We start from the raw sequence: 26091 nt of genomic DNA, 5'->3' as shown, positions 1-26091 counted from the left end.
CTCCATGTCGGCCCTTAGTATGATTATCATTTCATCATAGAGTGGCCCTTTGTGAAAATGAGTTTGACACACCTGATATAGGTAATGTAAGGTCTGTCTCACTTGTATTAATTTTATTCTGAAATAACTTGAATGGAACTTTCGATGTCTGGGGATAAGCAGCAGTCAGGTCGCTATTCAAAGCTATAATTACCTGCCTATTTTGTTTATTTAGGTAAAGCATTATGAAAAAACATGCATGCGCAATAAAGTATACAACAAAATTTGGCGCACGCGCACTGTCCTATTCCCTCTTGGGCTAAGCCCCGGATGTTTCAGAAACCTAGAAACGCCCCTGGTGTGGGTGGATGTCTGAAGCCAGTCTCTCTTGTTAAGGCCTGCATGTCAACGTAATGCTGAGCCAGGCTGTGAGAAAAACATTAGTTAAATTGAAATTGTGTGTGTGTGTGTGTGGGCGTGGGCGGCAGAATATCAATGACATACTGTATTGTCAAGTATTCTTATATTACATTTATGTAATATATTATTCTCATATAGGCCTATTCAAGTTCTTGATCTCGATAGAAAATGTTTCTAAAAATATAATTTTGAAAAATTATCTGACAATGCCTACAATTTAATGATAAACGTAGTTCAAAATATTAATAAAGTCCCAGTTCACTCTAACTTCTTATGTACATTTTTTTTGTCAAAATGATCAGTAGGCGAAACAGGAAATCATTTGTTTATTGATTTAAAATATGCAAGTCATTTATATGACTGTGAAATCAATACATCCTTCATTTATTATTTTCCAGTGAACAAATCACGACAATAAAAACATTTATGAAGCCAGTTTTATGCAAAATTAAATAAACAACCCTCATGATGTTAGGTCTAAAATGAATCCAAATACCTTTATTTTCTATACACAACTATATATATTGTGCTTTGTTACCGTTACTGACTGGGGATCAGTAAGGTTTATATTTATTTATATTTTACAATTTAATAGTAAATAAGGATGTTTTTACATCAATTCATCTCAACACATCGGCCTGGCCTAAAGGAAAGAGCAGATTGACTGCTTCAAATATTGTGTTGGTCATACTAAAGAATGATTTATTGTTTTTTTAGTGAATAATACAGAAAAGTACAATAGGACATAAGGAACTTCATAAATTAAAAAATGGCCAATTAAATCTTAATCGCAATATTGTTCAAAATAATGGCAATTAGATTATTTCCCCAACTTCTCTAGCAATACCTCTGTGGCTAATGTGATCCCCTGGCCTGGCTATTGCCAGACTCGTAGATTGCACGTTGGTCTGGGGAAGCTGCTGCAATTTCCTTCAGCTGAAGATGCGTGATCATCGGGCCTAGTTCAACTGACTCTGTACGCAATTGGCTGCTTGCCGCCACTTCCATGTCGTCATTGTGTTAAACCAGCCAATAGCGCGGCGGGGGGGAGAAGCAAGCTAGGGGATTGGCTGCCGTTAAAACGTATCGGAAGCAGAAAGAAATGTATTGCCCTTCTCAGACCCTTGTGCAGTGCGAATGCCGGCAGAATGGGCGGGGCTACCCAGTCTAGTGATCCCCCCCACGGTTAAATGTAAATGTAAATGGACTGCATATATCACTTTTCTTAGCGCTAGCGGTTAGTGGGGGGACAAACACCACCAAAGTGCAAAACCCAACACCACCACCACCACCACCACCCCCACCACCTTCCTCATATCCCTCTTCTCCTTGGATTTGGTGTAATACATTCCACCGTTGTCATCCATAACCTTCTCCACCTTACTCAGTAGCTCATCAACTTGATTCACATCTATTTTACGGTTGTTGAATACGTGGTACCTGCCTCCACACCTGCGGATCAAATCCTCAAGCCTAGCAGGTGCGTAGGCCAGGTACTGCTCCATCGGCTCCTCCAGGTTATCTCCCCTGGTGAACAGCACCACCGTGTGGTTGCGGAGCGCTGCTTCACCAAATACCTCAGCCATCATATTGACGGCCAGGTTCTCCCCCTCTGGGAAGCGTCCCACCTGGACCACCAGGAGGAAGGCGTGTGGGCCGGGGGCCGTCAGGGCCAAACATTGGCTGACCTCCGTGATGATCTGCTCCTTGGTCAGGTGTGTGTCTCCAAAACCTGGCGTGTCCACCACCACCACCTTCTTCCTCATCCTCCTCGTCCCCCCCGCCTCCTCCTCCACATGGTAGTCAGAGGTCCTCAGCTGGCAGACTTTGGTAACAGAGCTTCCGCTTAACCTAGACAGGAAGTGTTGTTTGCCCAGGATGGTGTTCCCTGAGGCGCTCTTCCCAGATCCCACCTTTCCAATCAGGATCAGTCTCAACTCTTCTTCTGGGACATTCTGTCCCATGTCTGGCCACGGTCCATTTGCTCCTGTGGGTGGAACATTACACAAGCTGTCCATTTAATGGCACCGTCTTGTCCACAAATTACTTTTTAAATCTTTGGGTGAGTTATCTAACACAATGCTTGGTAATGATATCATATGAATGGTATACATTCCCAACTTGAGAAATGTTCAGTTTATACAATTCAATCGGTCTAGTATTGGAATACCACATCCGGCCACTTGGCAACTTTTATCACAAACCTTGAGACCTTGTTTTGGCCATGTGATTAGACAAATCCATTGATTTGTAAATGTATTGTAAGAAGTGGATCTCTATGATGACCTCAGCGTGGAAGAATGAAAGATACCGCCTGGACGTTGACAACAAAGCAGAACTGCAGATTTGTGTAAATATTGCAAAAGAGTGCACACAGATTTACAGGCAATTCCTTGCCAACAAATAACTGCTGGAAGCTGCTAGTAATGGGCAAATATCTAAAATAGACCACTTTATAGTTAAATGCTTAACAAATGTAGCAAAGTTTTGGATGTATGGACATGTTCTCATTGTCCTAAGGTTTAGATTATTTTAGGCTTAACTTTATGTAATTGAAAAGCCTAATTTATGCTTTTTCCTACATCCCAACAACAAGGTCTATGTACCTGACCTTTCTGTAGGCCTATACTACAGTGCTGTGCAAATGGAAATAAATCACATGGACAAATGGTCGTGTAGCAGTTATTGATTTTAAGAAAATAAAATGGAATTTATCAGTGCAATCATTTATGGTATTTATAAATTCATTCATAAATACAATAACACATTTTTATAATTAATTGATTAACATAAAGGTACCGAAAAACACCGAAAAACCTGTGCGATATGTGTAATGTACATTTTGGATTCATGAGTTTATTCTGGTACCGAATCCTGAAAAATGTCTGTCTTGTTGGTGGAAGGCATAGACATAGGCCATATATATATATGTCTATGCTTTCCACCAACAAGAGAAGAAGCCGAAGGCGATATCTAGTCAGTATATATATACTGACAATATATATATATATATATATATATTTTTTTTTTTTCAAGATTAGTATTATTTTTATATTAATACCTTTCTGTAGGCAAAAAAAAAAAAAAAAAAAATATATATATATATACAGGGCCGACGGACTGCGGGGGAAAGTGAGACAGTTGTGGGGGGGCCCAAGGCAGAGGGGGGTTCCATGGCAATAAAAAAAAAATTGCAATTGCTTCCAACCCCCCCCCCCCTCAACAATTGGTTGCTACACTTAATCTTTCTAGGCTTTTTTGTCCTTCATCCCTTTTAAAGTTTTTTTGGTGGTGCCATGCTAATGATGATATAACATTTTTATTTATTTTTTTCATTTTTTTTTCTTCTCTTTTTTTTCATCATCATTAATCTTGTTTTGTTTTGTTTTATTCTGTTTTTTCTTGATTAATGATTATTATTATTTTCACTTCTTCTGCTTATTTACATATATATTTCATTATATTTACGTTGAATAACTACTGAGTCTGATACTGTTCTATAAAAATAAATTTGACTTTGACACAACAACGACGAATAAGTTGGTCGGCAGAATACAGAGCCTATGTAGGCCTGTATCTCTGGAATTCTATACCCCCCCCCCACTCACACAAACACACACACACACACACACACACACACACACACACACACACACACACACACACACACACACACACACACACACACACACACACACACACACACACACAAATAAGAAAAATATAGTTTCACTCTAGAAACGCATAGAGGTCAGCAATAGGCTATTCGCCGTCGCTTAATGACGTCGGTTATAGGAAAAGTGGAATCGAATTCATTTTAAACAGTGCTGTATTTTCCTACCTTCGAAAGAAGTGCACCTTTTCATCTCGCCTTGACCCGATGACGATTTCCACAAAGGTTAAGGAAAGGAGGCATAATGGTTAGGAGATTTGACAACCCGTAGAGGCCCCTGAAGGAGGCAATAGGCCTATATCTATGGGTGGAAAGAAATAGCCCTCAACCAACGCAACCTTGTCTAAATGTTCATGTCAGCAATAATGTACGATTCATTTAGTTGCTGAGCTTCTGAAGATAAATTCACCTACCTGACTCCATATTGAATATTTTCTTCAAAATAAAATCCCTTTCTTCGCAAAGTGATTATATACGTGAGATCAGGTTGAGACAGCAGTTAGCGTAGTCTACTGCATCTAAACAACTTCACATGTAATGGACACGAGGTAGTTTCACTCAAAGATGTTTCCGTAAACGACACACCAGAGTTGTTTCAGTTTCAGTATGAATGTCATGGACATGCGCAGATTCGTTTTTAAACCTAAACGTTGACATTTTCTTTTCACGCACGGAATATGTTTGTGTTTGTGTGGGTGTCCGTGGGACTAGAAACAATTAGACATTATTTTCTAATAATCTTTATTCTTTTGAATGATTATAAATACGTTTTTACCACTTTAATAAAGATGACACATATTTATTAGATCACATTTCACATTTCTGTAAAGGCACTTCTTTCGAAATATTTTTTCAATATTTGTTTTTGTTTCGTAAAAACAAAACTAGGTGTATGTATGATGTTGGATATTACTTACATGACAGAGTTGCTTTCTGTGATCTGGATCAAAGGCTGAACCCAAGGGAAGCGTCTTTTATTTGTTCCAGAGGATTTCTTACGTTCGCCGCTACAGACCTTTTCTTTGAACACCGTTACCACAAGTCCTCCTCCTCCACATAGTCAGAGGTCAGAGTGACGTTGACCATTGTAATTTACTGTTCCAATTGTTGTATTTGTATTACAGGGAAAACGACACAACTGAATGAAATATTGATATTGAGGACACAATGGTCAGTTGAACTTTGAAAAAATAAAAGTAAAACATTGCACTGCATGAATGTGGCTGTTTCTGCATACACTGTAATTAAAACAAAAAATAGGCAGCATTTTTTTTCGTCAAAACAAAGTGATAATAATAATATGATTTTCGCCATAACGTGATCTCAGGAATATATATAATATATAGGCCTACTATAGCGAACGTTAAGTGTTTTTAACCTCTTATCCCTGAAAAACCAAAAACATGATAAAATCCTATTGAAACAAATGCAACTTACCGTCACTCACATAGCAGATAAGGTTGAAGTATGCAGCTGACGTGGCATATCTTTGAATCAATGTAATTGTGTATAATGATATAAAAAAAATGTAATATTAATCAAAGATTGGCTAGGTCATGTGAGGTTTGTTTTTCCAATAGCATTTTATTATTATCTTATCTGTTGTTCAGAAGATCAATTTAACTCAAAGTCTGCTGTGGCCAATATACCAACTCTCAATGTAACTCAATATACCCAAAAACAGATATCAAGCCAGTTGTCTTCAGTATCAACTCAATTGAAAACCAACAACCCAATTTGTTAAACTGAAAAGGTATCGCTGGGTTTGACTCCCTGAAGTCAAGACTGATCTGCGACCTGGAGGAGACCCTGTGAGGACCTGCCGGACTCCGGGCGGTGCCGGAGCTAAAGTCCTGCCCCGGAGTCCGGCAGGAGCTCAGCTCCTTTCGTTCCTTGAATTTCAAGTTAATGCCGGACACTTCTGATAGGGTGGGCCAGCTGTCAATCATTGTGGTACTGGCTCACGGCATAAACAGTTTGTCAAAATTAGTGCAGCAAAAAAGATAAAAGTTGCAACTGAAATCAGCGGGATGCATTTTTCATTCAGTGATGAAGGTCTCCCTAAATCCTCAATTAGATTGCCTTAAGTCAGTATGTTAATGTATCCTGCAGACATACATTTGCAGTTTTGTTAATAGTTACCTATCTTGGAGAGCTAAAGCTGGTATGAGAGACATTTGAACAATATGCAGGGTTGTGTAGTAAATGAATCCTTGAAAGCAAATTCAGTTATTGTAACCTTAGAGTAGCCAAGATCAGATAGGCCTAGCAAAAAATAAATGTCAGGCCTTGAAATAGACTGGCAAAGTCGAGGCAACTGTAAAGTAGCCTGATACATAATTTGCATTGAATTAATTTGTACCATTTAATCGTGTCACTAATATATGTTTAATTGCAATCGTCTAATGGCCCTCCGCTGACTTTGCCAAAGTAACTGTGGCCCTTGGACTAAAATTGTTGCCCATCCCTGACCTAGAAGTATGGCAGATAGATGAGCAACGCTTGCTACAGTGCACTGGGTAGGCTGGTAGACTGATCTTTCCAGCACACATCCAGGTGGACACGCCCACTTGTGATGTCAGAAGAGGCAGATTTTCGAAAACGGCTTGTAACGGCTAATCACTATTCAAACTCACACCTGGTGGGATAATATTTCACCTTTAATGTTGAGACATGAGCGCTCACTCCCACCCCCCCTCCTCATCCTCTCCTCTCCCTCTCCTGTGGTCCACAGGGGACGCGACGTACCAAGACATCTTCCGGGACTTCTCGCACATGGCGTCGAACAACCCCGAGAAGTTGAAGCGACGCAGCGCCGATCCAAAGTCCTAGAGCGAACACACACACACACACACACACACACACACACACACACACACACACACACACACACACACACACACACACACACACACGTTGAGTCATAGGTCAGCTGCTGTGCTGACTCCTTGGGAGAATGAAGAGAGGTCCCAGCACAGTGGACTCTTTTGTGTTAACTTGTCAAACAAGAGGACTAATGTTTGATCAGTTCACACCAAAAAGGAAAAAGGATGGTGGGCTTCCAAGGGAAATGGCTTCTGAGGGAAAAGCAGCATTTGATATGTATGACAGGTCTGGAATGACTTGCCATAGCTACGGCCTGGATACACCAGCCAAAACAACTCCTTCTAACAATGTGTTTTTGGTGTTGATTTATTTTATGCTGTCTTTTTTTTTTTTTTTTACTGTCGCCTACAAATAAAATGCATGATCCTTTTAGTCCGTTTCGAAGTTGCTTGCTTCCGGTGGTTCATGGTTCATGTCAGCGGTTGGATTTGATTACGCCGCCAGATGACTGCCTAACTGCAAACGAGCGGCCTCTTGTGGCCAGAGTAGCGCCCCGCATATGGGACGCTTTTTGGTAGGTGACGTTGTAAAGGTACGCACACACCAAACGCGTACCCGCGTAAGATTTACGCGCGTAACGCAGCTAAAATGTTGCTTGACCATTTTGTGTCAAAAATTGTCCTACGTACGCAGGTACGCGCCTGTGGCTGCGCTGGATTTAGGAGTCCGAGGAAGGAAACCCAAACGCCGCCGTGTTTGGGTGCATGATAGAGCTTGGATCGGGTTAGATTAAATAATCTCGGATATAAATAAAAATAATCGGGTTAAATAACTTCACATGGTGTGTCTTGTGTGTTTCCAGCATTCGTAGTGTTGATCAGCAGAGAAATAGTCCGCCAAGACATTGAGGTTGCTTAGCAACCAGAGACTCTGTCCATGCAAGTGAACGGAGCGTTCACTCTTCGTCATAACTATCAAACCAAACATCCTTCACATTCACCGAGCGAACATTATGAAAGTAAAATGCACATTTCTCGCTAAAAATGTTTCCATAAACGCATTTAATGGCGTAACTATGTTACTATTTCCACCCAGAATAAAGAAAGATGTCGGCCGTATGCTTCTGTGCAAGCGTCACTACTCTCTGCCAGTGACGTCGGGTCAAGCTCCACGCTGATTGGCTATTGCGGCTAAGCATCACGCGTATGAGCGTAAAAAGTAAAATAAATTGAACTCCTCGCGTATATATACGCAGCTCATACGCCGCTAACGCGGGTAAAATGTTGCTTTTTCGCATGGTATACGCGTCTATACGCGGGGTACGCGTTTGGTGTGTTCGTACCTTAAGAGCAACAAAAAATCAATATCTTCAAGCCAGGTAATAGTGCGGGCTTTTTCAATTTTGGTTAACTAATACAGACAACAAAGATGGAGCTGAAATTTATGGTTGAGACTGTTGAGTCAATATGTTAAAGAGAAAAGAGCAATGCCTTTCTTTCATTTTAGTTAAAGTTAAAGTTGAAATATGTATTTGGGGACGCTCATGTCCTTATCAAAAGAAGATGAGGAAAATAAATAAAAGTCTTGGTTTGATAACGTCTTGTAGCAGCGTGGGTCCATGGGTGTTGTTGTCTTCACAACTATTGATCTGAGATGACTCAGCAGCCAACATGTTCACCGACGATGTAACGTATGTAATTTGGTGAAAAACGAGTTTGATCCTTTGTGGTATGGTCGTCTCAGGCTAGGTATGACTCGGAGTGGTAAATATTCAACAAGTGTTTTTTTTACAACAGACAAGGTATACAAGCTTATGTTCTGGAGGTGGTTCATGAAGCATCTCTTGAACACATGTAATAATAATAATACATTTAATTTAGAGGCGCCTTTCAAAACACCCAAGGTCACCTTACAGAGCATATAGTCATCATACATTTTTTTTAAAAAACAAGACATTGTGGAAAAAATAAATAAATAAATAAATAAATAAACATAAGCAATAAGAAATAAATAAAACAAAAACAAGACAAAACAAAACAAAAAAAACAAACAAAACAGTGATCAGTTAGACGTTGTGTGCGAGTTTGAACAGGTGAGTTTTGAGTTGTGACTTGAAGGTTGTAATGGTGTCTGACTGTTTTATGTGTGGGGGGAGGGAGTTCCAGAGCCTGGGTGCTGAACAGCTGAATGACCGGGCACCCATTGAAGTGAGTCGTGATGTGGGGATACATAGTAGTCCAGCAGAGGTTGAGCGGAGGGAGCGGGAGGGAGTGTATTCTTGGAGGAGAAAAAAAGAAAAGTTTATATTGGAAGTGGGCAGACTTTGAAATAAGCCACGCCTATATGTTCGGTAAACCTTTGGTCTGTCATTGCTTTAGCGGAAATGGCAAAGTGGCCATATTTGTAGTCCTTAACCCATCTACAAAGTAGTACAAACTCATTAAACCTTATATGGTGTGTCCATTATGTGGAGAGGAAACCATTCATAACTGTTAGCTTGAAACATGTCATCAGAAAAGGCATAGACTAAAGTAATTGACATCCCATTTCATTGTAATGATATTGCCGCTACCTTGAGATGAGCTGTAGATGAGTGACATGGAGAATTACACCGTAGGCTAATTAAGCCGTTATCCGCGGTCAAAACAATCACATTAACAGCAACGTTTGTGTGTTGAATGTTGTAACTTTAAATTGTAGCACATCGTAGTAGGCTTGATTGATATTAAAATGTCACATCACTTATTAGGGCATGTAGCCTATAACAGTTATCACTGTGTTAGAAAGCTATGTGATGCACAGCTGGTGCATCAGGCTGACTCGCTCATGTGTATATTATTATGTATAACATGTCCTGCACTGGATGTCATGGCCATATTCATGGTCTCGTCTTACCTCTGTTGTAATACTGGAAACACAAAAGCATTGTAATAAACCATAGTATGTATAGTGACACACACAGAGAAGGCAAAGCCTTCCTATTCGTAGTTAAGAAATTTCCGCCATAACTTAATTCCGAAAAGGCACAAATGGTTGGAATACAAATTCACCAGAATGCAGGAAATTAAGTGTTTGACACTAAATTCTTTGGGGCGAGTTGCCGTAGTCGAGGCGGGAGATGAGCTGGGCTGCTTCCCTTGTGAGGAAGGGCCGGATCCACCTGGCGTTCGTAGAAGAGGATGGATGCAGACTGTGGCCGCTGTAGATCTTCAGAGTCGTCAGACATTTTCACAATTTCGTCATTGTAGGTGAGCCAGCCGTCTCGAGTGACGCCTGCCGCCATCAGAAGTCTTTCACTTACAAAATGACCTATGAGGAAGAAAGGGCATGTGGACTTTATATATATATATATATATATATATATATATATATATATATATATATATATATATATATTATAGTACCATCTAGGCCTACACCTTGGTCTGTAACCGCAAGCCTTGTTGCATAAGCAGGAATCTCAATCCAGTTAATGAATGCTAGGCAGTCTGCATCCACTCTGATCTGGAAGCTAGAAGCTTTACTCTACAAATGACTTCAATGTTCTTCTTACCCTCGTCAGTTCTTGACCCGACATGGCTGATGACACTCACCAGCTTGTACCGGAATGTCTCCTGAAACTAAGCACATTTATAGACAATGTTCTAGCTAGCATAGTTTTGAATTGAGTAAAAAGCTGCGGTATTAAAGTTCCATGAACACGAATGACAAGCACAATAAATATCAAATGTAATCTACGTGGATGTTTACCTGTGTGGCAGGCAGGAAACCGGAAAGATCCAGTTCTCTGCAAAGAACCACAGGATGATTCAACTTCACTCGCGCGCCCTTTTCGTCTTTACCAATCCGGTTCAGACGGAAGATAAAGACACTGGGGGAAGCGGAGCATAAAGAGGAAAAGATTAAAAAGGTCAGAAGTATATTTTTTTGTTGTTCACAGAGACGGAGGGGTGGTAAGGCCAGATGTTGAATCTTTGCTGCCTATTGTTCATTGAATATTTGTCTAACAGAACTAAGCACAACAAAAAAAAATCCAACAAGAGTTTTATACTGTTGGTTGATATATTAATTTGGTGAAACTGGTTTGGTTAATATATTTAGAATAACCCTATCCAGACAAATATCTAAGCAATGTGTCAATGGATCAGTTCATTATGTGGTCAGTGTGTCTAACCTTGGCAGTGTCTTCAAGGCACAATGATGTGATCCGCAAGAACCACACAAGGTCTGAAAATAAAAGTGCCAATAAAAGACAGCAAACAGAAGTATACTCTGCATGTTTCCACACAGGGAGAAAATACTAAAACCACATAAAGGGAGGAAATACTAAAACCACATAATGTATTGAGTCACAGGTAAGGCCAGTGGGTGTCACACTTTCAGATGCTTCCGAAACATTTGGTTTACTGTTTCTCCAGGCACCAGATGCAGGATTAAGTAGGTGATGCTCTGTGACTGGAAAAATCCAAATCTATGGAGAAGGAAAGACACGCTACATATTTTAAAGACGTCATCTTGTGCAATTTGTGGCCAATTAATAGATGGGTTCAACTGGAACAAGTTCACATGCTTTAATGTCAAAAATAAGACCTTATTATATCTCACTGTTCATTGCAACTTATGCCGCGTTTCCACTGCAGGGTGCGGTACGGTTCGGTTCGCAAAGGTGCGGTACGGATTGAGTTTCCACCGCCAAAAGTGGGCGTGACCCGGACTGAGCCTTGCTCGTTTTGCCCTCGTCTTCAGTACTCCTCCGTTGGGGTACTGAGACGCCTGAAAGGGTGCCGGAAAATTCGAGCTACACACCCCCTCCGTTGATTGGTCAACAGAATCGTCCCTTCCGGGCGACGTGGGGATAAAAACAAACAAACAGTAGCCTCAAGGTATTATTCTTTATAATGAACATCTCGCGTAAAACACTTGCTTGGGCGAACAAGGAGGTGGAGAGGAACTATTGCTGGACGACTTCCATGGTAGCTCTTGGTTTAATGTGTCGTGTTCAACTTTTCCATTGTTTTTATTGAGCAGGCTACTCTGTGTCGCGCTGCTATGATGTCACAATGTTTACGTAGCTGCCACGTCGATCGACATCCGGCCTACCATAAAGGGTAGTGTCGGCGGTGGAAACGCGACCTCGGAACTGAGCTGGGCTATACCGCCCCTCCCTACCGGACTGAGGCGAACCGAAAAGGCAGCAGGAGCAAACTTAACATAGCTTCTGCTGTTTTGTCTGTCAAAAAGGCTTGTCTTTATCAGAAAATCCACGATTTCCAGCTGTGTTATAACATGACCAGCTAATAATAACAATAATAATCATTTTAAAACCTTGACATAATCTGTCAGATGACTATTAAATGACAGTTAACCACAAGGCGATTCTATCTATGCCTCCTCTTGAATTGCTTCATGTTTTAGTCGGCTGGGGCTTGCAATGCTGCATAGCATGATCAGTATGATAAGGTGCAAGGAGCAGAAAAAGTTGACATGGGTGCTAATTTTCATTTGAAAAAAAACGCTGGCATTATTTTATCAGCTGAGGGCGTATTCATTGGCATAACAACTGAGCTAATCAACAAGTACAACATGTTCTAATACTATGAGACTCATGAAAACGCCCTCAGCCTCAGGGCATGTTCATGCTTGAAAGATGAACATATTTTTATTTTTTTGAAAGGTGATAAGCTGATGAAGCTGACAAGTGACCAATGTTTACGGTTTAAAAATATTTTTAGTTAAATGCATACCCCAGTGAATCATTTGCTCTTGTTTCTCTGTTTTGAGATTCACAAAGACTTAGCAGTCTTGTTTAAATGTTACAAATTGAGTTAATAAACTGAACTTGGAAATTGTTTTAAGTTGTTGCAGATGTTATCTCCTCTAATTGTATTAATCTAAATCAATAAAAATTAGCAGGTTCTCAATAGTAGGCTATTTCAATTCAGGGAGGGCGCGAAAAAATATTTGTCTCCTAGGGTGGGAATGACAGAAAATAATTTAGAACCACTGGTCTAGAACATGTTGTACTTGTTGATTAGCTCACGTTGTTATGAAAACGCCCACAGCTTATAAAATAATGCCAACGGTTTTGTTTTAACAAAAAATGAGCACCCTCTTTTTTTTGCATCAGAAAATGATTTTTTTGCATCAGAAGTTTTATAAAAATGTATGGGTCCCTGAAAGTGAGACAACGTAGTTTATTGCTCCCGAAATAGTGGTATGTTAATCTAGTACATGTTGTACCAATGTGTTTCAGTAACTGTGTAAATAAAAAAAAGGGAGAAAATATGGTCATTTTTGAGCGAATCTTACACAAATAACCCTAACTCTAACCCTAACCCTAACCCTCAAATTTGTCATTACAGTTCACATCAGTTGATCATTCCTTCATTCAAACAGTCTTTTTTCCTTTGATCACTTTAACTATTGCGCATTTGGTGTGAACGCACAATGCGCTTCTTCCTCGGCGGCGCCATGTTTGCTGCGTTCGGAACCAAAACAAAGCAGCGTGTGTGTGACGTCATGACGCATTTGCCGCGACTGGAACCGATAATCGGAATCGTTAAGCAGGCTTGCTAATGATTCCAAGGAATACAAATATTTGTCTCCTGCACTGGAAAAAGCCTTCTGTTGAACCAATTAAAAAAAACATGGGTAATGGTTCACATCTATATTACATAACTTGAGCCAATGACAAATATATAGCTTGCCTCAAACAATATTTCCTATGTTCATAAAAACAAAATAATACAACTTGGCACCAAGTATAATTCTATTCTTTGAATGAAGTTAATACATTTAAATCGTATGTTAAATCCTAAACAAAAAAATATTGATTCACTCCAACAATTGGTTCTCATTTAAGAAATATCTATCAGAAATAATTTGGTTTATCCAATCAAAAAGATTACAATTTAATCAAACAATTGTTTCTCATTATTGTATACATCATCATCATTTTTCTCGCCGCTTCATGGCCTTGAGGCGCTTCTGTCTGGATTCGACATCACATCGCGACATCAGTCAGGGTTAGGTGCTTTGCCAAAGACACCTCGATACCCTGCTTGGTGAAGCCGTGGATCGAACCAACAACCTTCAGATTACCAGCCAACCCGCTCTACCACCTGAGCTACTGCCGCCACACAATAAACAATATATATTAACAATATAAATGGCAGAGTTAGACCAACTCCAGACCTCCCTCCAGACACAGACAGACTGTCCTAGCTCACAGAATCAGTGAGTCATCGTCACTCTGGTCAAGGCTAGTGCTTTCACCTCAAAAAGTCGCCAAAAGTCACCAATAGCAGCTGAAAAAGAAGCTAGATTTGTCGCTTGTCGCTGTTTAGAAAAAAAGTCGCCAAAGGGGTCTGAAAAGTAGCTAAATATAGCGATAAAATCGCTAAGTTGGCAACACTGCGGTTTGGTCCAGTAGTCGTAAGCGTCTTTGTATTTAATGCGCATGCGCAGGCTTGTACGTAACCTTGAAATTGTACATTTGTCTGAACAAATATTTCTAAATTGAGCTCCTAATCAAGTATAACAGTGTTTTAGGAAGAAAACAAAAACAAATATTTGGATTGAATGACAAAATTATTAATCAGTTGAATACACAACCTTAAAATGTTACATTTGTCAAAATGGATATTTCTTAATTGAGCTCCTAATTAAAAATATCTATATTTCACAGTATTTTGAAATAAAAAAAAGTTATTTTAAAAATAAAACAAAAAATGTTTATTTTAATTGAATTACAAAATAATAATCAGATGAAGTACGGCTTAAAACCCTTTTTCCAGTGCAGGGTGGGAATGACAGAAAATAATTGAGAACCACTGGTCTAGAACATGTTATACTTGTTGATTAGCTCACGTTGTTATGAAAACGCCCACAGCTGATAAAATAATGCCAACGGTTTTGTTTTAACTGAAAATGAGCACCCTTTTTTTTGCATCAGAAAAAGATTTTTTTGCATCAGAATTTTTGTAAAATTGTATGGGTCCCTGAAAGTGAGACAACGTAGTTTATTGCTCCCGAAATGGTGGTATGTTAATCTATTACATGTTGTACCAATGTGTTTCAGTAACTGTGTAAATAAAAAAAAGGGGGAAAATATGGTCATTTTTTTGTGAAACTTACACAAATAACCCTAACCCTAACCCTCAAATTTGTCATTACAGTTCACATCCATTGATCATTCCTTCATTCAAACAGTCTTTTTTCCATTGATCACATTAACTATATTGCGCGTTTGGTGTGAACGCACAATGTGCTTCTTCCTCGGCGGTGTCACGCTAAAATTGTACCGGGGGCGAAAATTGTACCGGCCTACGTCATCAGTTGTTTACATCTTGACAACCTGCCTGGCAACAGACGACGCGATCGTCTGTTGCCAGGCAGGTTGTCAAGATGTAAACAACTGATGACGTAGGCCGGTACAATTTTCGCCCCCGGTACAATTTTAACGTGACAGGGGCGCCATGTTTGCTGCGTTCTGAACCAAAACAAAGCAGCGTGTGTGTGACATCATGACGCATTTGCCGCGACTGGAACAGATAATCGGAATCGTTAAGCAGGCTTGCTAATGATTCCAAGGAATCGGTTGACTCTGCACCGGTTCTGAACAAGAACCGGTTCTCGATTCCCATCCCTAGGCTCAACCCCAGGAAGCAACAGGAGTATATGAAGTATATAAAGTCCTGTCCAAGATTTTGTTATTCCACTACCTTTATTGTTACTATGCTGTTGTATGTCTCAGCCAAAAGCAGTGTCAGCTAAATAATATAGTTAAAGTGATCAAAGGAAAAAAGACTGTTTGAATGAAGGAATGATCAATGGATGTGAACTGTAATGACAAATTTGAGGGTTAGGGTTAGGGATATTTGTGTAAGTTTCACTAAAAAATGACTATATTTTCCCCCTTTTTTTTATTTACACAGTTACTGAAACACATTGGTACAACATGTACTACATTAACATACCACTATTTCGGGAGCAATAACCTACGTTGTCTCACTTTCAGAGACCCATACATTTTTATAAAACTTCTGATGCAAAAAAATCTTTTTCTGATGCAAAAAAAAAGGGTGCTAATTTTCAGTTAAAACAAAACCGTTTTCATAACAACGTGAGCTAATCAACAAGTACAACATGTTCTAGACCAGTGATTCTCAATTATTTCTGTCATTCCCACCCTAGGAGACAAATATTTTTATTCCTTGGAATCATTAGCAAGCCTGCTTAACGATTCCGATTATCGGTTCCAGTTGCGGCAAATGCGTCATGACGTCACACACACGCTGCTTTGTTTTGGTTCAGAACGCAGCAAACATGGCGCCGCCGAGGAAGAAGCGCATTGTGCGTTCACACCAAACGCGACGGGGACCCAAGATCCCATACAAAGTGAACGTAGAGACACGTATCGGGCGAATTTTTCGCGAGTGAAAACCGGCAACAATTTTTGATTTGTTGCGCCACACTTTCGCCGTGCACAAGCGAGTGCGTTCACGAGGATTTGTGCCGCGACAAATTCGCTCAAGTTGAAATATTTCAACTTTGACGCGAATTTCGCGTGATGACAGCCAATCAACGTTCAACAGCGTGACAACTGAGTGACATGTGTAACGAAACAGCCAATCAGCGTTCAACCGTCAAACTCAGTGCAGTGCAGTCCGGGGTGAACTGCAGCATGGAGGAGAAAGTGATTGTTGCCATCCACGATTTCCAGCTGTGTTATAACATGAACAGCTAAAAATAATAATAATAATCATTTTAAAACCTTGACATAATCTGTCAGATGACTATTAAATGACAGTTGACCACAAGGCGATTCTATCTATGCCTCCTCTTGAATTGCTTCATGTTTTAGTTGGCTGGGGCTTGCAATGCTGCATAGCATGATAAGTATGATAAGGTGCAAGGAGCAGATGAGGTTGACGTGGGTGCTAATTTTCATTTGAAAAAAAACGCTGGCATTATTTTATCAGCTGAGGGCGTATTCATTGCCATAACAACTGAGCTAATCAACAAGTACAACATGTTCTAATACTATGAGACTCATGAAAACGCCCTCAGCTTATAAATGGTGTCGGGGGGGGGGGGGGGGGGGCACGAGCGGCAGACGGGACTCAGTGTCTTATTTTTTATTTACTTTAATAAGTTACTTATTTTATTTTAAATAAACATAATACCAAGGGTCAGAAGTTTTACAAGAATTTTGATCGTACAAAGTCATCATGACAGAGGGACTTGGTGTCTTTATTCATGCTTGAAAGATGAACATATTTTTTTTTTTTTGAAAGGGAATAAGCTGATGAAGCTGACAAGTGACCAATGTTTACGGTTTAAAAATATTTTTTGTTAAATGCATACCCCAGTGAATCATTTGCTCTTGTTTCTCTGTTTTGAGATTCACACAGACTTAGCAGTCTTGTTTAAATGTTACAAATTGAGTTAATAAACTGAACTTGGAAATTGTTTTAAGTTGTTGCAGATGTTATCTCCTCTAATTGTATTAATCTAAATCAATAAATATTAGCAGGTTCTCAATAGTAGGCTATTTCAATTCAGGGAGGGCGCGAAAAAATATTTGTCTCCTAGGGTGGGAATGACAGAAAATAATTTAGAACCACTGGTCTAGAACATGTTGTACTTGTTGATTAGCTCACGTTGTTATGAAAACGCCCACAGCTTATAAAATAATGCCAACGGTTTTGTTTCAACTAAAAATGAGCACCCTCTTTTTTTTGCATCAGAAAAAGATTTTTTTGCATAAGAAGTTTTATAAAAATGTATGGGTCCCTGAAAGTGAGACAACGTAGTTTATTGCTCCCGAAATAGTGGTATGTTAATCTAGTACATGTTGTACCAATGTGTTTCAGTAACTGTGTAAATAAAAAAAAGGGAGAAAATATGGTCATTTTTGAGTGAAACTTACACAAATAACCCTAACCCTAACCCTAACCTTAACCCTCAAATTTGTCATTACAGTTCACATCCATTGATCATTCCTTCATCCAAACAGTCTTTTTTCCTTTCATCACTTTAACTATATTATTTAGCGAACACTGATTTTGGCTCAGACATACAACAGCATAGTAACAATAAAGGTCATGGAATAAAAAAATCTTGGACAGGACTTTATATACTTCATATACCCCTGTGGCTTCCTGGGGTTGAGCCTAGGGATGGGAATCAAGAACTGGTTCTTGTTCAGAACCGGTGCAGAGTCAACCGATTCCTTGGAATCATTAGCAAGCCTGCTTAACGATTCCGATTATCGGTTCCAGTCGCGGCAAATGCGTCATGACGTCAAACACACGCTGCTTTGTTTTGGTTCAGAACGCAGCAAACATGGCGCCGCTGAGGAAGAAGCGCATTGTGCGTTCACACCAAACGCGACGGGGACCCAAGATCCTATACAAAGTGAACGTAGAGACACGTATCGGGCGAATTTGTCGCGAGAGAAAACCGGCAACAAGTTTTGATTTGTTGCGCCACACTTTCGCCGTGCACAGGCGAGTGCGTTCACGAAGATTTGTGCCGCGACAAATTCGCTCAAGTTGAAATATTTCAACTTTGACGCGAATTTCGCGTGATGACAGCCAATCAACGTTCAACAGCGTGACAACTGAGTGACATGTGTAACGAAACAGCCAATCAGCGTTCAACCGTCAAACTCAGTGCAGTGCAGTCCGGGTTGAACTGCAGCATGGAGGAGAAAGTGATTGTTGCCATCCACGATTTCCAGCTGTGTTATAACATGACCTGCTAATAATAATAATAATAATAATTTTAAAACCTTGACATAATCTGTTAGATGACTATTAAATGACAGTTGACCACAAGGCGATTCTATCTATGCCTCCTCTTGAATTGCTTCATGTTTTAGTCGGCTGGGGCTTGCAATGCTGCATAGCATGATAAGTATGATAAGGTGCAAGGAGCAGAAAAAGTTGACATGGGTGCTAATTTTCATTTGAAAAAAAACGCTGGCATTATTTTATCAGCTGAGGGCGTATTCATTGGCATATCAACTGAGCTAATCAATAAGTACAACATGTTCTAATACTATGAGACTCATGAAAACGCCCTCAGCCTCAGGGCATGTTCATGCTTGAAAGATGAACATATTTTTATTTTTTTGAAAGGTGATAAGCTGATGAAGCTGACAAGTGACCAATGTTTACGGTTTAACAATATTTTTAGTTAAATGCATACCCCAGTGAATCATTTGCTCTTGTTTCTCTGTTTTGAGATTCACACAGACTTAGCAGTCTTGTTTAAATGTTACAAATTGAGTTAATAAACTGAACTTGGAAATTGTTTTAAGTTGTTGCAGATGTTATCTCCTCTAATTGTATTAATCTAAATCAATAAAAATTAGCAGGTTCTCAATAGTAGGCTATTTCAATTCAGGGAGGGCGCGAAAAAATATTTGTCTCCTAGGGTGGGAATGACAGAAAATAATTTAGAACCACTGGTCTAGTACATGTTGTACTTGTTGATTAGCTCACGTTGTTATGAAAACGCCCACAGCTTATAAAATAATGCCAACGGTTTTGTTTTAACAAAAAATGAGCACCCTCTTTTTTTTGCATCAGAAAATGATTTTTTTGCATCAGAAGTTTTATAAAAATGTATGGGTCCCTGAAAGTGAGACAACGTAGTTTATTGCTCCCGAAATAGTGGTATGTTAATCTAATACATGTTGTACCAATGTGTTTCAGTAACTGTGTAAATAAAAAAAAGGGAGAAAATATGGTCATTTTTGAGCGAATCTTACACAAATAACCCTAACTCTAACCCTAACCCTAACCCTCAAATTTGTCATTACAGTTCACATCAGTTGATCATTCCTTCATTCAAACAGTCTTTTTTCCTTTGATCACTTTAACTATTGCGCATTTGGTGTGAACGCACAATGCGCTTCTCCCTCGGCTGCGCCATGTTTGCTGCGTTCGGAACCAAAACAAAGCAGCGTGTGTGTGACGTCATGACGCATTTGCCGCGACTGGAACCGATAATCGGAATCGTTAAGCAGGCTTGCTGATGATTCCAAGGAATGAAAATATTTGTCTCCTAGGGTGGGAATGACAGAAAATAATTGAGAACCACTGGTCTAGAACATGTTATACTTGTTGATTAGCTCACGTTGTTATGAAAACGCCCACAGCTGATAAAATAATGCCAACGGTTTTGTTTTAACTGAAAATGAGCACCCTTTTTTTTTTTGCATCAGAAAAAGATTTTTTTGCATCAGAATTTTTGTAAAATTGTATGGGTCCCTGAAAGTGAGACAACGTAGTTTATTGCTCCCGAAATAGTGGTATGTTAATCTATTACATGTTGTACCAATGTGTTTCAGTAACTGTGTAAATAAAAAAAAGGGGGAAAATATGGTCATTTTTTAGTGAAACTTACACAAATAACCCTAACCCTAACCCTCAAATTTGTCATTACAGTTCACATCCATTGATCATTCCTTCATTCAAACAGTCTTTTTTCCTTTGATCACATTAACTATATTGCGCGTTTGGTGTGAACGCACAATGTGCTTCTTCCTCGGCGGTGTCACGCTAAAATTGTACCGGGGGCGAAAATTGTACCGGCCTACGTCATCAGTTGTTTACATCTTGACAACCTGCCTGGCAACAGACGACGCGATCGTCTGTTGCCAGGCAGGTTGTCAAGATGTAAACAACTGATGACGTAGGCCGGTACAATTTTCGCCCCCGGTACAATTTTAACGTGACAGGGGCGCCATGTTTGCTGCGTTCTGAACCAAAACAAAGCAGCGTGTGTGTGACATCATGACGCATTTGCCGCGACTGGAACAGATAATCGGAATCGTTAAGCAGGCTTGCTAATGATTCCAAGGAATCGGTTGACTCTGCACCGGTTCTGAACAAGAACCGGTTCTCGATTCCCATCCCTAGGCTCAACCCCAGGAAGCAACAGGAGTATATGAAGTATATAAAGTCCTGTCCAAGATTTTGTTATTCCACTACCTTTATTGTTACTATGCTGTTGTCTGTCTCAGCCAAAAGCAGTGTCAGCTAAACAATATAGTTAAAGTGATCAAAGGAAAAAAGACTGTTTGAATGAAGGAATGATCAATGGATGTGAACTGTAATGACAAATTTGAGGGTTAGGGTTAGGGATATTTGTGTAAGTTTCACTAAAAAATGACCATATTTTCCCCCTTTTTTTTATTTACACAGTTACTGAAACACATTGGTACAACATGTACTAGATTAACATACCACTATTTCGGGAGCAATAACCTACGTTGTCTCACTTTCAGAGACCCATACATTTTTATAAAACTTCTGATGCAAAAAAATCTTTTTCTGATGCAAAAAAAAAGGGTGCTCATTTTCAGTTAAAACAAAACCGTTTTCATAACAACGTGAGCTAATCAACAAGTACAACATGTTCTAGACCAGTGATTCTCAATTATTTTCTGTCATTCCCACCCTAGGAGACAAATATTTTTATTCCTTGGAATCATTAGCAAGCCTGCTTAACGATTCCGATTATCGGTTCCAGTTGCGGCAAATGCGTCATGACGTCACACACACGCTGCTTTGTTTTGGTTCAGAACGCAGCAAACATGGCGCCGCCGAGGAAGAAGCGCATTGTGCGTTCACACCAAACGCGACGGGGACCCAAGATCCCATACAAAGTGAACGTAGAGACACGTATCGGGCGAATTTTTCGCGAGTGAAAACCGGCAACAATTTTTGATTTGTTGCGCCACACTTTCGCCGTGCACAGGCGAGTGCGTTCACGAGGATTTGTGCCGCGACAAATTCGCTCAAGTTGAAATATTTCAACTTTGACGCGAATTTCGCGTGATGACAGCCAATCAACGTTCAACAGCGTGACAACTGAGTGACATGTGTAACGAAACAGCCAATCAGCGTTCAACCGTCAAACTCAGTGCAGTGCAGTCCGGGGTGAACTGCAGCATGGAGGAGAAAGTGATTGTTGCCATCCACGATTTCCAGCTGTGTTATAACATGAACAGCTAATAATAATAATAATAATCATTTTAAAACCTTGACATAATCTGTCAGATGACTATTAAATGACAGTTGACCACAAGGCGATTCTATCTATGCCTCCTCTTGAATTGCTTCATGTTTTAGTTGGCTGGGGCTTGCAATGCTGCATAGCATGATAAGTATGATAAGGTGCAAGGAGCAGATGAGGTTGACATGGGTGCTAATTTTCATTTGAAAAAAAACGCTGGCATTATTTTATCAGCTGAGGGCGTATTCATTGCCATAACAACTGAGCTAATCAAAAAGTACAACATGTTCTAATACTATGAGACTCATGAAAACGCCCTCAGCTTATAAATGGTGTCGGGGGGGGGGGGGGGGCGCGAGCGGCAGACGGGACTCAGTGTCTTATTTTTATTTTATTTTAATAAGTTACTTATTTTATTTTAAATAAACATAATACCAAGGGTCAGAAGTTTTACAAGAATTTTGATCGTACAAAGTCATCATGACAGAGGGACTTGGTGTCTTTATTCATGCTTGAAAGATGAACATATTTATTTTTTTTGAAAGGGAATAAGCTGATGAAGCTGACAAGTGACCAATGTTTACGGTTTAAAAATATTTTTTGTTAAATGCATACCGCAGTGAATCATTTGCTCTTCTTTCTCTGTTTTGAGATTCACACAGACTTAGCAGTCTTGTTTAAATGTTACAAATTGAGTTAATAAACTGAACTTGGAAATTGTTTTAAGTTGTTGCAGATGTTATCTCCTCTAATTGTATTAATCTAAATCAATAAATATTAGCAGGTTCTCAATAGTAGGCTATTTCAATTCAGGGAGGGCGCGAAAAAATATTTGTCTCCTAGGGTGGGAATGACAGAAAATAATTTAGAACCACTGGTCTAGAACATGTTGTACTTGTTGATTAGCTCACGTTGTTATGAAAACGCCCACAGCTTATAAAATAATGCCAACGGTTTTGTTTCAACTAAAAATGAGCACCCTCTTTTTTTTGCATCAGAAAAAGATTTTTTTGCATAAGAAGTTTTATAAAAATGTATGGGTCCCTGAAAGTGAGACAACGTAGTTTATTGCTCCCGAAATAGTGGTATGTTAATCTAGTACATGTTGTACCAATGTGTTTCAGTAACTGTGTAAATAAAAAAAAGGGAGAAAATATGGTCATTTTTGAGTGAAACTTACACAAATAACCCTAACCCTAACCCTAACCTTAACCCTCAAATTTGTCATTACAGTTCACATCCATTGATCATTCCTTCATCCAAACAGTCTTTTTTCCTTTCATCACTTTAACTATATTATTTAGCGAACACTGATTTTGGCTCAGACATACAACAGCATAGTAACAATAAAGGTCATGGAATAAAAAAATCTTGGACAGGACTTTATATACTTCATATACCCCTGTGGCTTCCTGGGGTTGAGCCTAGGGATGGGAATCAAGAACTGGTTCTTGTTCACAACCGGTGCAGAGTCAACCGATTCCTTGGAATCATTAGCAAGCCTGCTTAACGATTCCGATTATCGGTTCCAGTCGCGGCAAATGCGTCATGACGTCAAACACACGCTGCTTTGTTTTGGTCCAGAACGCAGCAAACATGGCGCCGCTGAGGAAGAAGCGCATTGTGCGTTCACACCAAACGCGACGGGGACCCAAGATCCTATACAAAGTGAACGTAGAGACACGTATCGGGCGAATTTGTCGCGAGAGAAAACCGGCAACAAGTTTTGATTTGTTGCGCCACACTTTCGCCGTGCACAGGCGAGTGCGTTCACGAAGATTTGTGCCGCGACAAATTCGTTCAAGTTGAAATATTTCAACTTTGACGCGAATTTCGCGTGATGACAGCCAATCAACGTTCAACAGCGTGACAACTGAGTGACATGTGTAACGAAACAGCCAATCAGCGTTCAACCGTCAAACTCAGTGCAGTGCAGTCCGGGTTGAACTGCAGCATGGAGGAGAAAGTGATTGTTGCCATCCACGATTTCCAGCTGTGTTATAACATGACCTGCTAATAATAATAATAATAATAATTTTAAAACCTTGACATAATCTGTTAGATGACTATTAAATGACAGTTGACCACAAGGCGATTCTATCTATGCCTCCTCTTGAATTGCTTCATGTTTTAGTCGGCTGGGGCTTGCAATGCTGCATAGCATGATAAGTATGATAAGGTGCAAGGAGCAGAAAAAGTTGACATGGGTGCTAATTTTCATTTGAAAAAAAACGCTGGCATTATTTTATCAGCTGAGGGCGTATTCATTGGCATAACAACTGAGCTAATCAACAAGTACAACATGTTCTAATACTATGAGACTCATGAAAACGCCCTCAGCCTCAGGGCATGTTCATGCTTGAAAGATGAACATATTTTTATTTTTTTGAAAGGTGATAAGCTGATGAAGCTGACAAGTGACCAATGTTTACGGTTTAACAATATTTTTAGTTAAATGCATACCCCAGTGAATCATTTGCTCTTGTTTCTCTGTTTTGAGATTCACACAGACTTAGCAGTCTTGTTTAAATGTTACAAATTGAGTTAATAAACTGAACTTGGAAATTGTTTTAAGTTGTTGCAGATGTTATCTCCTCTAATTGTATTAATCTAAATCAATAAAAATTAGCAGGTTCTCAATAGTAGGCTATTTCAATTCAGGGAGGGCGCGAAAAAATATTTGTCTCCTAGGGTGGGAATGACAGAAAATAATTTAGAACCACTGGTCTAGTACATGTTGTACTTGTTGATTAGCTCACGTTGTTATGAAAACGCCCACAGCTTATAAAATAATGCCAACGGTTTTGTTTTAACAAAAAATGAGCACCCTCTTTTTTTTGCATCAGAAAATGATTTTTTTGCATCAGAAGTTTTATAAAAATGTATGGGTCCCTGAAAGTGAGACAACGTAGTTTATTGCTCCCGAAATAGTGGTATGTTAATCTAATACATGTTGTACCAATGTGTTTCAGTAACTGTGTAAATAAAAAAAAGGGAGAAAATATGGTCATTTTTGAGCGAATCTTACACAAATAACCCTAACTCTAACCCTAACCCTAACCCTCAAATTTGTCATTACAGTTCACATCAGTTGATCATTCCTTCATTCAAACAGTCTTTTTTCCTTTGATCACTTTAACTATTGCGCATTTGGTGTGAACGCACAATGCGCTTCTCCCTCGGCGGCGCCATGTTTGCTGCGTTCGGAACCAAAACAAAGCAGCGTGTGTGTGACGTCATGACGCATTTGCCGCGACTGGAACCGATAATCGGAATCGTTAAGCAGGCTTGCTGATGATTCCAAGGAATGAAAATATTTGTCTCCTAGGGTGGGAATGACAGAAAATAATTGAGAACCACTGGTCTAGAACATGTTATACTTGTTGATTAGCTCACGTTGTTATGAAAACGCCCACAGCTGATAAAATAATGCCAACGGTTTTGTTTTAACTGAAAATGAGCACCCTTTTTTTTTTTGCATCAGAAAAAGATTTTTTTGCATCAGAATTTTTGTAAAATTGTATGGGTCCCTGAAAGTGAGACAACGTAGTTTATTGCTCCCGAAATAGTGGTATGTTAATCTATTACATGTTGTACCAATGTGTTTCAGTAACTGTGTAAATAAAAAAAAGGGGGAAAATATGGTCATTTTTTAGTGAAACTTACACAAATAACCCTAACCCTAACCCTCAAATTTGTCATTACAGTTCACATCCATTGATCATTCCTTCATTCAAACAGTCTTTTTTCCTTTGATCACATTAACTATATTGCGCGTTTGGTGTGAACGCACAATGTGCTTCTTCCTCGGCGGTGTCACGCTAAAATTGTACCGGGGGCGAAAATTGTACCGGCCTACGTCATCAGTTGTTTACATCTTGACAACCTGCCTGGCAACAGACGACGCGATCGTCTGTTGCCAGGCAGGTTGTCAAGATGTAAACAACTGATGACGTAGGCCGGTACAATTTTCGCCCCCGGTACAATTTTAACGTGACAGGGGCGCCATGTTTGCTGCGTTCTGAACCAAAACAAAGCAGCGTGTGTGTGACATCATGACGCATTTGCCGCGACTGGAACAGATAATCGGAATCGTTAAGCAGGCTTGCTAATGATTCCAAGGAATCGGTTGACTCTGCACCGGTTCTGAACAAGAACCG

The 26091-nt window shown here is 39.7% G+C and overlaps 1 protein-coding gene and 1 long non-coding RNA gene across 5 annotated transcripts; both read right to left on the bottom strand.

Moving 5' to 3' along the window:
* Window positions 1-736: 736 nt before the first annotated feature.
* On the bottom strand, window positions 737-5092 carry LOC130406825 (GTPase IMAP family member 9-like). Of its 4 annotated transcripts, none has more exons than XM_056612482.1 (3): window positions 4990-5092; window positions 4241-4270; window positions 737-2386 (listed from the first exon to the last, which is right to left on the bottom strand). In XM_056612482.1, the coding sequence occupies exons 2-3, from the start codon at window positions 4263-4265 to the stop codon at window positions 1638-1640; spliced, it is 774 nt and encodes a 257-aa protein (XP_056468457.1). In that variant the 5' UTR covers window positions 4266-4270; window positions 4990-5092; the 3' UTR covers window positions 737-1637. The 4 variants fall into 4 exon arrangements, with proteins under 4 accessions (XP_056468457.1, XP_056468456.1, XP_056468458.1 ...); XM_056612481.1 differs by lacking the exon at window positions 4990-5092 and adding an exon at window positions 4486-4973 and having other exon boundaries at window positions 738-2386; window positions 4241-4373; XM_056612480.1 differs by lacking the exon at window positions 4990-5092 and adding an exon at window positions 4486-4973 and having other exon boundaries at window positions 739-2386.
* A 4108-nt stretch (window positions 5093-9200) lies between these two features.
* On the bottom strand, window positions 9201-10999 carry LOC130406835 (uncharacterized). Its single transcript, XR_008904539.1, has 3 exons — window positions 10649-10999; window positions 10452-10518; window positions 9201-10207 (listed from the first exon to the last, which is right to left on the bottom strand). It is a non-coding gene; the product is annotated as an uncharacterized LOC130406835 (long non-coding RNA).
* Between the last annotated feature and the right edge of the window lie 15092 nt (window positions 11000-26091).

Source organism: Gadus chalcogrammus, chromosome 17 (genome assembly GCF_026213295.1).
Source record: "Gadus chalcogrammus isolate NIFS_2021 chromosome 17, NIFS_Gcha_1.0, whole genome shotgun sequence".
NCBI classification, from domain to species: Eukaryota; Metazoa; Chordata; class Actinopteri; order Gadiformes; family Gadidae; genus Gadus; species Gadus chalcogrammus.
Note: the sequence above shows the minus strand (reverse complement) of the source record. Positions and strands in the feature narration are given on the sequence as shown.